The sequence below is a fragment of the Ranitomeya imitator genome, chromosome 9 (genome assembly GCF_032444005.1).
Source record: "Ranitomeya imitator isolate aRanImi1 chromosome 9, aRanImi1.pri, whole genome shotgun sequence".
NCBI classification, from domain to species: Eukaryota; Metazoa; Chordata; class Amphibia; order Anura; family Dendrobatidae; genus Ranitomeya; species Ranitomeya imitator.
Genome location: NC_091290.1, coordinates 40,950,236 through 40,964,451, shown reverse-complemented (window position 1 = coordinate 40,964,451; position 14,216 = coordinate 40,950,236). Strand labels below are relative to the sequence as shown.

At 43.2% G+C, this 14,216-nt stretch overlaps 1 protein-coding gene across 8 annotated transcripts in view; it reads right to left on the bottom strand.

The window, feature by feature from the left end:
* The window catches only part of LOC138648861 (inositol-trisphosphate 3-kinase B-like), a 227,394-nt gene that overhangs the window by 98,663 nt on the left and 114,515 nt on the right, over positions 1 to 14,216 (bottom strand). For 6 of the 8 annotated variants that reach the window (XM_069738819.1, XM_069738817.1, XM_069738820.1 and 3 more), the window contains one exon: positions 2,000 to 2,474. In XM_069738819.1, coding sequence (XP_069594920.1) covers positions 2,000 to 2,317 — 318 coding nt within the window. In that variant the 5' untranslated portion in view covers positions 2,318 to 2,474. Of the gene's footprint in view, positions 1 to 1,999; positions 2,475 to 13,905; positions 14,018 to 14,083; positions 14,114 to 14,216 lie in introns of those variants that run through there. The other 2 variants (XM_069738823.1, XM_069738822.1) reach the window with 2 other exon arrangements.

Sequence of the window (14,216 nt, the reverse complement as noted above, 5' to 3'; positions counted from 1 at the left end):
TATATATATATATATATTATATTTCCAGAGATTGGAGGCAACACACCAATCAAAGTGAAAAAACTTCTGTATGGTGACGTTTCAGTTCATTAGTGAGAACCTTTCTAAAGCCCAATCAGGCTATCCCTGCATGTGTTGTGGCTGTCGAACAGCCACGGGGACTCAAACATACTTTTCGAGCACGATGAGGACACTCAGTTAGAACCAGAGCATGCTCAGTTAACACCTTATCCCAACACGTTCGCTCAACACTAGTGACCGTCCTTTGCCTTCAAAACAGCATCAATTGTTTGAGATACTCTTGAACAAAGTCAGAGATTTTGCATAAATATAGTCAGGTGTAATAGTGACACATTGTACCAAACGTAGTGGTCCGCCAAGGAAACAGTGCAGTAGGTGAAAGACACATCATGTTACTTTCCTTCAAAGTCAGAAGATGTCCAGCAGTGCCATCAACTCAGAACTGGCAGTAACCAGTGGCACCAAGCTACACCCATCTACTGTTCAGAGAAGTCTGGCCAGAAGTGGTCTTCATGGAAGAATTGCAGCCACAACACAAACCTTCTGGAAACAAAGTCCAAGTGACTAAATTGTAAAAATGAGGTGCAAAAAATGGCAGCAGGTTCTGTGGACTGATGGAGTCAAAATGTGAAATATCTGGCTTTGACTGGAGGCAGTTTATTTGCCGAAGGGCTGAAGAGCGGTACAATAATCAGTGTTCGTAGGCAAAAGTGAAGCATGGTGGAGGGTACTTGCAAGTTTGGGGCTGCACATCAGCAAATGGAGTTGGAGATTTGGTCAGAATTAATGGTGTCCTCAATGTTGAGAAATACTGGCAGATACTTATCCATCATGTAATACGATGTTGGAGGCATCGGATTGTTTCCAAACTTATTCGGCAGCACAACAACAACCCCAAACATATAACCAATGTCTTTATGAAATATTTTCAGTATAAAGAAGACAAAGAAGAACCTGGAAGTGACGATACAGCCTCCAAGGAGCCCTGATCTCCGCACCATCCAGTCTGTGTGGGATTACATGAAGAAGCAGAAGAATTTGGACAAGCGACATCCACAGAATATCTGTGGTTAGTTCTCCAAGATGATGGGAACACTCTCCCTGCCGAGTTCCTTGAAAAACTGTGTGCAAGTATACCGTAGTGTATAGTAGTGTGCAAAGGGTGGTCACACCAAATATCCCACATTATATTCCGCAGCGCTTTACCAACATTATCGGCACTCTCCCCAATGGGGCTCACAATCTAAATTCTCCATCAGTATGTCTTTGTAGTGTGGGAGGAAATCGGAGAACCCGGAGGAAACCCACGCCAACATGGGGAGAACATACAACCTCCTTGCAGATGTCCTTGGTGGGATTTGAACCCAGGCCTGCAATCCAACAGTGCTAACCACTGAGCCACCATGTTGCTGATTTGATTTAGATTTCTCTCTTTTTTTTTTTTCATTCCCTTTACTTTTTTTTTTATTTAATAAAAATAAACTTTTTTAATACTTCAATTTTGGGAAGCATTCCAACTTTGCTTCAAGTTGTTCCACACCCGCCTAAAACTTTTTCACTATACTGTCTATGTTTTTTTTCCTCATTTTAATTAATTTTGTAAAACACTTCACTTTATCAAAGGAATGGCAAAACTTTATACTTTCAGCCATATACCACAAGCCTCCCCTTCCCATATCATGACGAGCATTTCAGTTGTTTTTTTACCCCTCATTAATTCGAGTTTACTGTCAAAACAATGCCTGTGTATTGTGTACCCACCCTATAATTTTTGCCTTTCACTGCAGTGTCTTCCCCCTCTTCTTTTCTCTACTTTTCTCATCAGCTCAGCAGGTGTGATTTGCATCTTCGCCCACAGAAAATGAAGCTCCTCTACACACTTTGTTTTTCTCCCAACCCTTTCGCTACTGGAAATACTATATGTTCCCATGCTTAAAAAAATGTTTAATCTTCACAATTAATCTCGAATACCACCTACCTTTCTCAAAGTCTTACGCTTGGTCTGGATGTCCTCTTCTTCGCTGAAGACTTGGTCACTTTCTTGGGAGGAATAAGCTACTGAGGAGCAGGTGGACGTGCTGGAGATTGACCGGTCTGATGGCCTTATGGACTTTTTCTGCAGCTCTTCCTCCGGCAGTAGATCTACAGGGTGGTCCTTACTGTCACCATGTACAAGACCTTCTGGTTTACATAAGACATCTCTATCAAGCGGTTGTGCGTGCTTTTCCGCCTCATGAGCCACCACCGATAACGTTTGTAATTCTTCCTCTACAGGTATGAGATTTTGCTTCTCCATTACTCCTGCTCTAGACTGGAAGTTTCACTTGCTCGTCTTTGATCGTTTGCTACTTGCTATTTCCTCTTCAATGATCAGCCACAAATGGCTACTTGATTTTCCATTGGCATGCCCTAAAACGTCTTCCTCAGGCTCACTCCTCCTGTCCATGAGACACCTGCGGTGAGAGAGTTCAACACAAAATGAAAAATTTGTAAGAGTAAGGGTATGTGCACAAGACAAGTATTTGGGGCAGAAATTTCTGGACCATTTCGGCATCTCTTGGCAGGGAAAATTAGAGTTTTGCTGCGTTTTTGGCACAGATTATTCCCCGCTCATTTGTATGCACATGTTTAACCTTTGACGCATTTTTTTTTCTGAGCAGATTTGTCACAAAACCTGAAGGGTTTCCTGATTCCAGCAAAGTGAATGAGACTCCTCAAGTCTCATGCACCCGCTGCTAACTTGTGACTTGCAGATTTGCTGCATCTAAATCTGCTGCATGTCAATTCTTTCAGTAATTTGGCTGCAGATTTCACTCATATCAAAATTCACATTTTTCATGCATTTTTACGTACATTTTTGCTACTGCGTTTTTCCTGTCAAGGGATGCAGAAACGGTGCAGAAATTTCTGCACCAAATACTTAAAGTGTGCACGTACCCTATGATGTTGGCCTTCATAAAATGCATCAAGTGCTGAGAAGCCTTAACAAACCAGACGCAGCTCAAGAATGAAAAATGTATCAAGAGGTGAGACGAATTACGAACCAGACCTAGCACAAGAATGAAAAAGCATCAAAAGGTGAGAGGAACTAATGAACCAGACCTAGCACATGAATGAAAAAGTATCAAGAGCTGAGAAGCACTAAGGAACCAGACCTAGCACAAGAATGAAAGAGTATCAAGAGGTGAGAAGCACAAAGGAACCAGACCTAGCACAAGAATGAAAGAGTATCAAGAGGTGAGAAGCACTAAGGAACCAGACCTAGCCCAAGAATGAACAAGTATCAAGAGGTGAGAAGCACTAAGGAACCAGACCTAGCCCAAGAATGAACAAGTATCAAGAGGTGAGAAGCACTAAGGAACCAGACCAAGCACAAGAACTAACAAGTATCAAGAGGTGAGAAGCACTAAGGAACCAGACCTAACACAAGAATGAAAAAGCATCAAGAGGTTAGAAGCACTAAGAAATCAGACCTAGCCCAAGAATGAACAAGTATCAAGAGGTGAGACGAACTAACGAACCAGATCTAACACAAGAACTAACAAGTATCAAGAGGTGAGAAGCACAAAGGAACCAGACCTAACACAAGAATGAAAAAGCATCAAGAGGTTTGAAGCACTAAGAAACCAGACCTAGCCCAAGAATGAACAAGCATCAAGAGGTGAGACGAACTAACGAACCAGACCTAGCACAAGAATGAACAAGTATCAAGAGGTGAGAAGCACTAAGGAACCAGACCTAGCACAAGAATGAACAAGTATCAAGAGCCGAGAAGCACTAAGGAACCAGACCTAGCACAAGAATGAACAAGTATCAAGAGCCGAGAAGCACTAAGGAACCAGACCTAGCACAAGAATATATCATGCGCTTCATACTTCAAATGGCACAGATTTATTTTCATTGTGGGTTTGAAGTCTGCATCACAGACAAGAAAAGATCAAGAAGGTCACTTTTTGAGTCTGAATTCAGAGACGCTTTTAGATTGACACTGAATGGGGCCAATCCACGTGCAAACGGCACAACAGTCTCAGATTTCTTGTAAATCCGTATCAGATTTTTCCATCTCAAATAATTGTCACGTGAACAGTAACGGAGCTCTGATCACCAATGTGAAGTGCAATTTCTATGCCGTATGAGTAATAGGAGAAATCTTCAGCCTGCACAAACCCAAAGTACTATGTCCACTTTCTTCTGCTTAGACTCTAGTGTTTGCAACTGCTTTTACACCAACTCTCAAACAAGAAATGGGAACGGTACACAATCCCTCCAGCCAAAAAAATAAATCTTTTTTTGCAGCATTAGAAATGACATCCTCTGAGACAAAATCAGCTAAAGACAGAGAGTAGATGTCAGAAGCCTAAAAGGATGGACCAGAGGAAGTACGAGAAACAGGGGAGAAGGGAGGCAAAGATAACCCGAAAGTAAGGGAGAAAACAAAAGATCTCAGAAAAGTAGGAAGGGAGTCCACGAGCACAGATGTTACAAAGAGGAAGGAGAGAGATGGAAAAACAGGCAGGAGGGGTAGACAGCGAGAGTAGAGAGCTGAAAAAATGGAGATCATGCAGAGGGGAAAGTAGGTGAAGGTGACAGGGGGTCAAAAAGGAGAGTTCAGCACAAAAGTAGACAAGAGGTCCCAGCACTGTCTGCACTCACCACGCTCCCAGGTGGCATGCCGGGTCAGAAGTCTATATACTTGTTAAAGGACCACATGCCTATCTGCTTTCCCAATCTGCTCTACCCTCCTCCCTCAGATATCTTGTTCAATGAGGGTTGGCTTAGGGCCAACGGGAATAGGGAAAGAGAAGGTTCCCACAGAAACACTGCGTGTGTCCTCAGCCATCATGCCAAGCAATGCAAACCTAGGGATGCCAATCCGGACGAGTCCGGGTACAGGCACAGGACACTATATGGTAGAGATGCAGACTCTGCGGGTGATAGACTAGACAGCTGCATATTTATAGACGGGAGAAAACAAAATAGGTGAACCAAGTCTGGCGCAGGCAGTAAGTGATAATTGTAGCAAACCATCTGCCAGCATTCCGCATCGCAAGTGAGAGACGAGAGTCATGGCTGCAACCGGGTTCCTGCACTAAACTTTGCCAAAGAGAAATTAGACAAAATCCTGAGATAATTCTTTACATAAATAAATAACCCAAGCTCCGCAAAGGTGGGTCCTCCAAATAATGGTATCGGGGAGCTGGCCACTGAAGAACAGGACGAGGCAGAATTACTCCACTCTTAAGAATGGAAAGGATTTTTATTAACAAATATATTACAAAGTCGCTCTTTTTATTTTTTACAATCATATCGTAAGTTTAACTATGTTGAGAAATTCCCTTTAATAAATCCTTTCACAAGGGGCTATGATGGGCCCCAATCATGGTTCCTATCAATAATCTTTCCCAACCTCGGTCAGTGTAAACATGTTCCTGCAAACTCATTGTAAACAAGGGACGTGCTGCCCCAAAAATATTATTAATGGGTTTCATATTTTAAAGGGGTTGTCCACTTGTCCACTATTAGGACAACCCCTCCTTGAACTTAAGGCTTGGCCCCAATAAAATCATAAAAGCCTATACTCACTTCACGTGCGGGCGCTGTTCCTGCGGTGTCGGCGCTCTGTCTCCCGGGCGGTGTTGTGACATGTGACCCCAACGCCCAATCAGTGTTGGCGTCACTGTCCCCGCCCACGTACGGCTTGAACATGAAGCGGAAGCCAGAGATCAGCTGCAGCCTGGACTTCCTTTTCATGTTCAATCCGTACGTGGGCGGGGACAGTGACGCCAGCACCGATTGGGCGCTGGCTCACATTTCACAACAACCGCACAAGAGCACTGGGGAACGCGAGTAGTGGACAACCCCTTTAAGATATTAATAAACATTCATACTAATACAAGCCTAAAAATAATTTTACTACATTTTTGCTCATTCTTCGGGTGATTGGCAGTCTGTTTACACTGCCAGACTATGGATAAACAAGTGTTTCCACGAATGCTCGTTCCGACTCGGTGCACCTTGTCGCAGCAAGATGGCTTTTATTAATTAAGTGCCCTATATTATTTACATGAACTATTGCTTTTTATTTATTCATTTATTAACTACAGGATATTTGCTCATTTTTATCTGAGGTTCTGTCTGTTAAATGGCCACAGTGTGGATGCACACCTATGCATTGCACTTATACCAACATGTGATCCGGCTCAATTTTTGGGGTTTTGTTTTATTTTTTTGTACTTCGTACAAACAGGGGCATGGATCCCCCTTTTTGGCTACTCATACTAACAGTCGGGACCCAGGTCCTGCGCTGCCTTTATTTATTTGACATCTTCTGACACACAGTGAAGTGAACTACAAGAGGTAGGTCCCGTACCGACTGGTTCTACCTTGTTGGGGTGGGATCAACCCTTTTAGGCAGTCTATATATGCATGTAGGTCATAGGAAGCTGAATAAAATGGCACCTTGATATCTGTCATCCGATGTCTTATTCCAGAGAAATCCGCATCTTTCCTAAAATGTAAATTAGATCCATGACGCACATAGATCTCCCGTGAATCTGCTTCCAGAGCTTACTTTAAATGTTAGGGGATGTTACCAGTCATTACATGTCTCACACTGGTAACTCTCCCTTTCATTTAGAATAATCTCTGGAGGCAGATTCTCAGGGAGATCTCTGTCCGGCCCATAGATCTTAACAGCTCATTTACATATTAAAGAAAAATATGGATTTCTCTTGAATAAAACTTAAGATTGCAGATATCAAGGTATCATTTTATTCAGCTTTCTATAACCTTCATGCCCATATAAACGGCTTAGGAGGGTTGATCCTACTGACAGATTTCCTTTTTTCATTAATAACTGCACTCTTGCTTTCCCTAATAATGAATCCAAGGCTTTTGAGTCAGAACCAATAGAAATGTACTAAAATAAGAAAATAATTATTTGCTATTATTAATCGTGTGGTTTAAGGAATATTACTTTCATAAAAATTCAGCAACATTTAGAAATTTTAATCATATAAATATATGTTATGTTTGATTAATATAAGATCCCTATAATTATGTGTAGTATTTCTATGGATGCCACGACATTAATGCAGAAGGAATACCGTATATGATTTTAATAAACTGCTATAAAAGTGTAAGGCTGAAAGTACGTCGTAAAGGAAAATAAACTGATGGGCTTATAATATAAAGCGCTAATATACTTTTTCTTGAAGTTTTTCGGAGGATGACGCAAGCTATACTAGATGAACGGTAGCTCCGTTCCGCTGTAGGATATACACTGATAAAGTTCCTTTTGTGCTTTAACCTTTGACTTTCTACCAACCTTTCCTTCTTCATCCGTCTATATTCCTGTATAACATTGCTGTATTAACCATAAGGGTAAGCTCAGATAACAGTTTTTAGACGTCAATTTTGAAGCAGATCCACTTCAAAATCCAAATCAAAGTGTATTGAAAGGGGTATATGAAGCAGATTTAGATTTTAAAGTCAATCTTAGAAAAATCTAAGTTTTTTTTGCTTGTTATAGCATAATAAAAGGAAGAGATAAGTTAATACAGTATGGCAGACAAAAATAGAAAAAAAACAAAACGGGCACTTGCGCTTTTTAAAGTGCTGGTGGTGTAAAATAATGTGTTTTTAGGGATTACCTGTCTTCTTCTGATAAAAAGACAAGGGCCCTGACTATCGCCACCATACCCATTATTCCTCTACTGTCATATGTTGAGTTATATGTTCATATCTTTTTTTTTTTAATTAATTTCTTCAGCTAAATTAATGAGATTTTAAAAATCTCATCTCTGGTGTCCATGTTTCGTTCATAAATTGACCTCCTTTGGGGATTTTAAAGCCTGCAGGATGTCAATTCCTTGTGCAGAATTCATGGTGAACTTTCTCCTTTTGCAATACATTGAGTGAAGCGATCAACAAAAGCAAAGATAAAATCTGCACGCAAAATGCAGATTTTGATGCAGAAAAAGCAAAAAATGCTTCAGAAAATACTCATCAAGTCCACTAAGTGTGCAGGTCCCCAAATTCAGGAATCCCAAATACAAAACTGAATAAGGGTATTTACATTTTTGGGTGCTCGTGATTCTCCCCCATACCCCCCCCTTTGCCTTCTAAAATAAGGGTAGTTACATTTTTGGGTGCCCGTGACTCTCCCCCATACCTCCCCCCTTTGCCTTCTATAATAAGGGTAGTTACATTTTTAGGTGCTCGTGATTCTCCCCCATACCTCCTCCCCCCTTTGCCTTCTAAAATAAGGGTAGTTACATTTTGGGGTGCTCGAGATTCTCCCCCATACCTCCCCCCTTTGCCTTCTAAAATAAGGGTAGTTACATTTTGGGGTGCTCGTGATTCTCCTCCATACCTCCCCTCTTTGCCTTCTATAATAAGGGTAGTTACATTTTGGGGTGCTCGTGATTCTCCTCCATACCACCCCCTTTGCCTTCTATAATAAGGGTAGTTACATTTTGGGGTGTTCATGATTCTCCCCCATACCTTCCCCCTTTGCCTTCTATAATAAGGGTAGTTACATTTTTGGGTGCTCGTGACTCTCCCCCATACCTCCCCCCTTTGCCTTCTATAATAAGGGTAGTTACATTATTGGGTGCTCGTGACTCTCCCCCATACCTCCCCCCTTTGCCTTCTATAATAAGGGTAGTTACATTTTTGGGTGCTCGTGACTCTCCCCCATACCTCCCCCTTTGCCTTCTATAATAAGGGTAGTTACATTTTGGGGTGTTCATGATTCTCCCCCATACCTTCCCCCTTTGCCTTCTATAATAAGGGTAGTTACATTTTTGGGTGCTCGTGACTCTCCCCCATACCTCCCCCTTTGCCTTCTATAATAAGGGTAGTTACATTATTGGGTGCTCGTGACTCTCCCCCATACCTCCCCCCTTTGCCTTCTATAATAAGGGTAGTTACATTTTTGGGTGCTCGTGACTCTCCCCCATACCTCCCCCTTTGCCTTCTATAATAAGGGTAGTTACATTTTTGGGTGCTCGTGATTCTCCCCCATACCCCCCCTTTGCCTTCTATAATAAGGGTAGTTACATTTTTGGGTGCTCATGATTCTCCCCCATACCTGCCCCCCCCCCCCCCCCCCTTTGCCTTCTATAATAAGGGAAGTTACATTTTGGGGTGAACGTGATTCTCCCTCATACCTCCCCCCTTTGCCTTTTATCTTACTACAATGCTTTCATTGGAGTCCATGGTGATACTATATTACTCTTTATGACCAGTATTTATATCCTGTACCTGGTCTGTTATTATTGGATAAAGCTTTATATTTTATGGGAATTTTTCTCTATTTTCTAGGGGTCTGACGTCTGGGACCCCCCGCGATCCTAAGAACAGGAACCCAGACCCAAGAAAAACCACACATTGTACTCTGCTTTCTTCGTCAGTCCCCTAAACAATGAATGTAGAGGGGCTCAAGCATCCTCCACCTTCAAGATTTGGAACCGCGTTCTCCGGATTCCTGACCCCCATTTTCAGGATCCCTGGTGGTCCCAGTAGTTAGACCTTCAGTGAACAGTATGTTATCCCTTATATGATGCATAGGGAATAATTTGCAATTCTGGGAATAAATATTTTCATGAAACAGTGTTATCAAAGTGCTGATAGAAAATCTAAATGTTTCTTGTGGATATAGATGAGTCGAATCAATGGTCATCATGACTTTAGATGTTTTTTCAGCACTTCCAGATTGAAAGATTGAAATGGCTAAAAACAGGGACACATCGATTGTGCCACACTTAACAGCACCCGAACCCCCCCTCCCCCCCAAAAAAACAAAAAAACTTAAAATTATTAATTAGATATTCTGATGAGTTGTTAAATCACATTTGATGAATGGAACAACTTTGTTATTAATGGTGCAAATGTACATTCCCCTTGTTATCACCTATACTTCACCAGTCTGGACACATTTGCTGTAGATAACAGTACAGTAAGGAGTTTTTATCGGATTTTTTTAAAATTCTGATAATCTGGAATTTGTTTTCCAGCACAGAACTGTATAATAATCTGAATACATTGAATTGTTCCAATTATTTTAGGATCTTTTATTACAATTTTTTATGACATTTTCCACAATTTAAAACCAATGAAGTCTCATTTATGAAGAATTAAAAGATATTTGAGGTTCAGGTTTTTTTCAACCAACAATATCCCAATTTACTAAACCACCATATACGTTCACCCAGACAACGATGGACGCAGCAAAGAGAAGCGCAGACCATATGCACACCTGTATTCCTAATCTGAGAACAGCTGCGACCATTACACACAGATTACCAAACCCCACTGCAATCTGCACATGTGGGATTATAATAATCTGGGAAAATACCTGCAGATTAATGCAAATTCACTGACATTTTACTATGTCCCTAATGACACATGTAACACAGAACACGAGATTCATTAATAATATGGATCCTTATGGGTCACCGCCTCTTTATCCCAATCACATATGTTTGTGGTTCTCACCGTGCTGCAGGTCCCGAATGTTCCGCGCTCTCCTGGACACTACAAATAATCCTGCCCGAGTCCCGAATGTCCTGCGCTCTCCTGGACACTACAAATAATCCTGCCCGAGTCCCGAATGTTCCACGCTCTCCTGGACACTACAAATAATCCTGCCCGAGTCCCGAATGTTCCGCGCTCTCCTGGACACTACAAATAATCCTGCCCGAGTCCCGAATGTTCCACGCTCTCCTGGACACTACAAATAATCCTGCCCGAGTCCCGAATGTTCCGCGCTCTCCTGGACACTACAAATAATCCTGCCCAAGTCCAGAATGTTCCGCGCTCTCCTGGACACTACAAATAATCCTGCCAGAGTCCAGAATGTTCCGCGCTCTCCTGGACACTACAAATAATCCTGCCCGAGTCCCGAATGTTCCGCGCTCTCCTGGACACTACAAATAATCCTGCCCGAGTCCCGAATGTTCCGCGCTCTCCTGGACACTACAAATAATCCTGCCCGAGTCCCGAATGTTCCACGCTCTCCTGGACACTACAAATAATCCTGCCCGAGTCCCGAATGTTCCGCACTCTCCTGGACACTACAAATAATCCTGCCCGAGTCCCGAATGTTCCGCGCTCTCCTGGACACTACAAATAATCCTGCCCGAGTCCCGAATGTTCCGCGCTGTCCTGGATACTACAAATAATCCTGCCCGAGTCCCGAATGTTCCGCGCTGTCCTGGACACTACAAATAATCCTGCCCGAGTCCCGAATGTTCCGCGCTGTTCTGGACACTACAAATAATCCTGCCCGAGTCCCGAATGTTCCGCGCTGTCCTGGACACTACAAATAATCCTGCCCGAGTCCCGAATGTTCCGCGCTCTCCTGGACACTACAAATAATCCTGCCCGAGTCCCGAATGTTCCGCGCTCTCCTGGACACTACAAATAATCCTGCCCGAGTCCCGAATGTTCCGCGCTCTCCTGGACACTACAAATAATCCTGCCCGAGTCCCGAATGTTCCGCGCTCTCCTGGACACTACAAATAATCCTGCCCGAGTCCCGAATGTTCCGCGCTCTCCTGGACACGACAAATAATCCTGCCTGAGTCCCGAATGTTCCGCGCTCTCCTGGACACTACAAATAATCCTGCCCGAGTCCCAAATGTTCTGCGCTCTCCTGGACACTACAAATAATCCTGCCCAAGTCCAGAATGTTCCGCGCTCTCCTGGACACTACAAATAATCCTGCCAGAGTCCAGAATGTTCTGCGCTCTCCTGGACACTAAAAATAATCCTGCCCGAGTCCCGAATGTTCCGCGCTCTCCTGGACACTACAAATAACCCTGCCCGAAGGGGGGACAGCGCCACAATCACTGCACCGAGGGGCCGGAGCTGTGGCCATTGTGATTAGAATCCGGGACAATAACATGTTTGGTAAACAAAGAGACTAAAACATAAACAACGTCAATGTCCAACCTGGATCACGTGATGGTTTGGACTTTCAAAGAGGTTCTGCAGCTGCCCAGACACTTTTGAGTGTCTGGGTAGATAGATAGATAGATAGATAGATAGATAGATAGATAGATAGAGTCATGGTCAAAAGTATTGACACCCCTGCAATTCTGTCAGATAGTACTCAGTTTCTTCCTGAAAATGATTGCAAACACAAATTATTTGTTATTATTATCTTCATTTAATTTGTCTTAAATGAAAAAACACAAAAGAGAATGGAGCAAAAGCAAAACATTGATCATTTCACACAAAACTCCAAAAATGGGCCAGACAAAAGTATTGGCACCCTCAGCCTAATACTTGGTTGCACAACCTTTAGCCAAAATAACTGCGACCAACCGCTTCCGGTAACCATCAATGAGTTTCTTACAATGCTCTGCTGGAATTTTAGACCATTCTTCTTTGGCAAACTGCTCCAAGTCCCTGATATTTGAAGGGTACCTTCTCCAAACTGCCATTTTTAGATCTCTCCACAGGTGTTCGATGGGATTCAGGTCTGGACTCATTGCTGGCCACCTTAGAAGTCTCCAGTGCTTTCTCTCAAACCATTTTCTAGTGCTTTTTGAAGTGTGTTTTGGGTCATTGTCCTGCTGGAAGACCCATGACCTCTGAGGGAGACCCAGCTTTCTCACACTGGGCCCTACATTATGCTGCAAAATTTGTTGGTAGTCTTCAGACTTCATGATGCCATGCACACGGTCAAGCAGTCCAGTGCCAGAGGCAGCAAAGCAACCCCAAAACATCAGGGAACCTCCGCCATGTTTGACTGTAGGGACCGTGTTCTTTTCTTTGAATGCCTCTTTTTTTCTCCTGTAAACTCTATGTTGATGCCTTTGCCCTAAAAGCTCTACTTTTGTCTCATCTGACCAGAGAACATTCTTCCAAAACCTTTTAGGCTTTTTCAGGTAAGTTTTGGCAAACTCCAGCCTGGCTCTTTTATGTCTCGGGGTAAGAAGTGGGGTCTTCCTGTGTCTCCTACCATACAGTCCCTTTTCATTCAGACGCCGACGGATAGTACGGGTTGACACTGTTGTACCCTCGGACTGCAGGGCAGCTTGAACTTGTTTGGATGTTAGTCGAGGTTCTTTATCCAACATCCGCACAATCTTGCGTTGAAATCTCTTGTCAATTTTTCTTTTCCATCCACATCTAGGGAGGTTAGCTACAGTGCCATGGGCTTTACACTTCTTGATGACACTACGCACGGTAGACACAGAAACATTCAGGTCTTTGGAGATGGACTTGTAGCCTTGAGATTGCTCATGCTTCCTCACAATTTGGTTTCTCAAGTCCTCAGACAGTTCTTTGGTCTTCTTTCTTTTCTCCATGCTCAATGTGGTACACACAAGGACACAGGACAGAGGTTGAGTCAACTTTAATCCATGTCAACTGGCTGCAAGTGTGATTTAGTTATTGCCAACACCTGTTAGGTGCCACAGGTAAGTTACAGGTGCTGTTAATTACACAAATTGGAGAAGCATCACATGATTTTTTGAACAGTGCCAATACTTTTGTCTATGTTTGGTGTGGAATTATATCCAATTTGGCTTTAGGACAATTTTTTTTGTGTTAAGGCAAATTAAATGAAGATAATAATACCAAATAATTTGTGCTTGCAATCATTTTCAGGAAGAAACTGAGTATTATCTGACAGAATTGCAGGGGTGTCAATACTTTTGGCCATGACTGTAGATAGATAGATAGATAGATAGATAGACTGTACCCGGATGTCCTGGCTGTGCCATGTGGCATCTCTTCGCTTCTTGTGCCCCGGGCTCAGCAGCTTGTGCAGTTGGCTATTAGTACAATATCGCACCATTAATGCCCAGTACAGCCAGCAGTGTGACCTGAGCCCTACAGATCTCCAGAACACACGCTCCTAGCGCTCACCCTGCCAGGCTATGCCCACTGTGCCAGCTTCCAGCTATCCTGCAGTGCCAGCAGCCACCCAGGGCACGATCTGCCTCCTGCCTTGTTCTAGTAGGTTTCCTGGAGACACAATCTGCAGAAAAAAAAAGAAGTTGCGTTTCATCCTGCGAGTGCCGGCAGCACCGGCTGTGCAGCTTACCGTGCAGCACCGTCCTGAGATCCTCCAGTCCCGGAGCTCCGATAACATTTTTATGTGAAGACAAAGGGGCGGGGAGACAATAGGAGAGCGGCCAGGGGGCGGCGCTACCGTGCGTGCCGGGAACAGCGTGGGA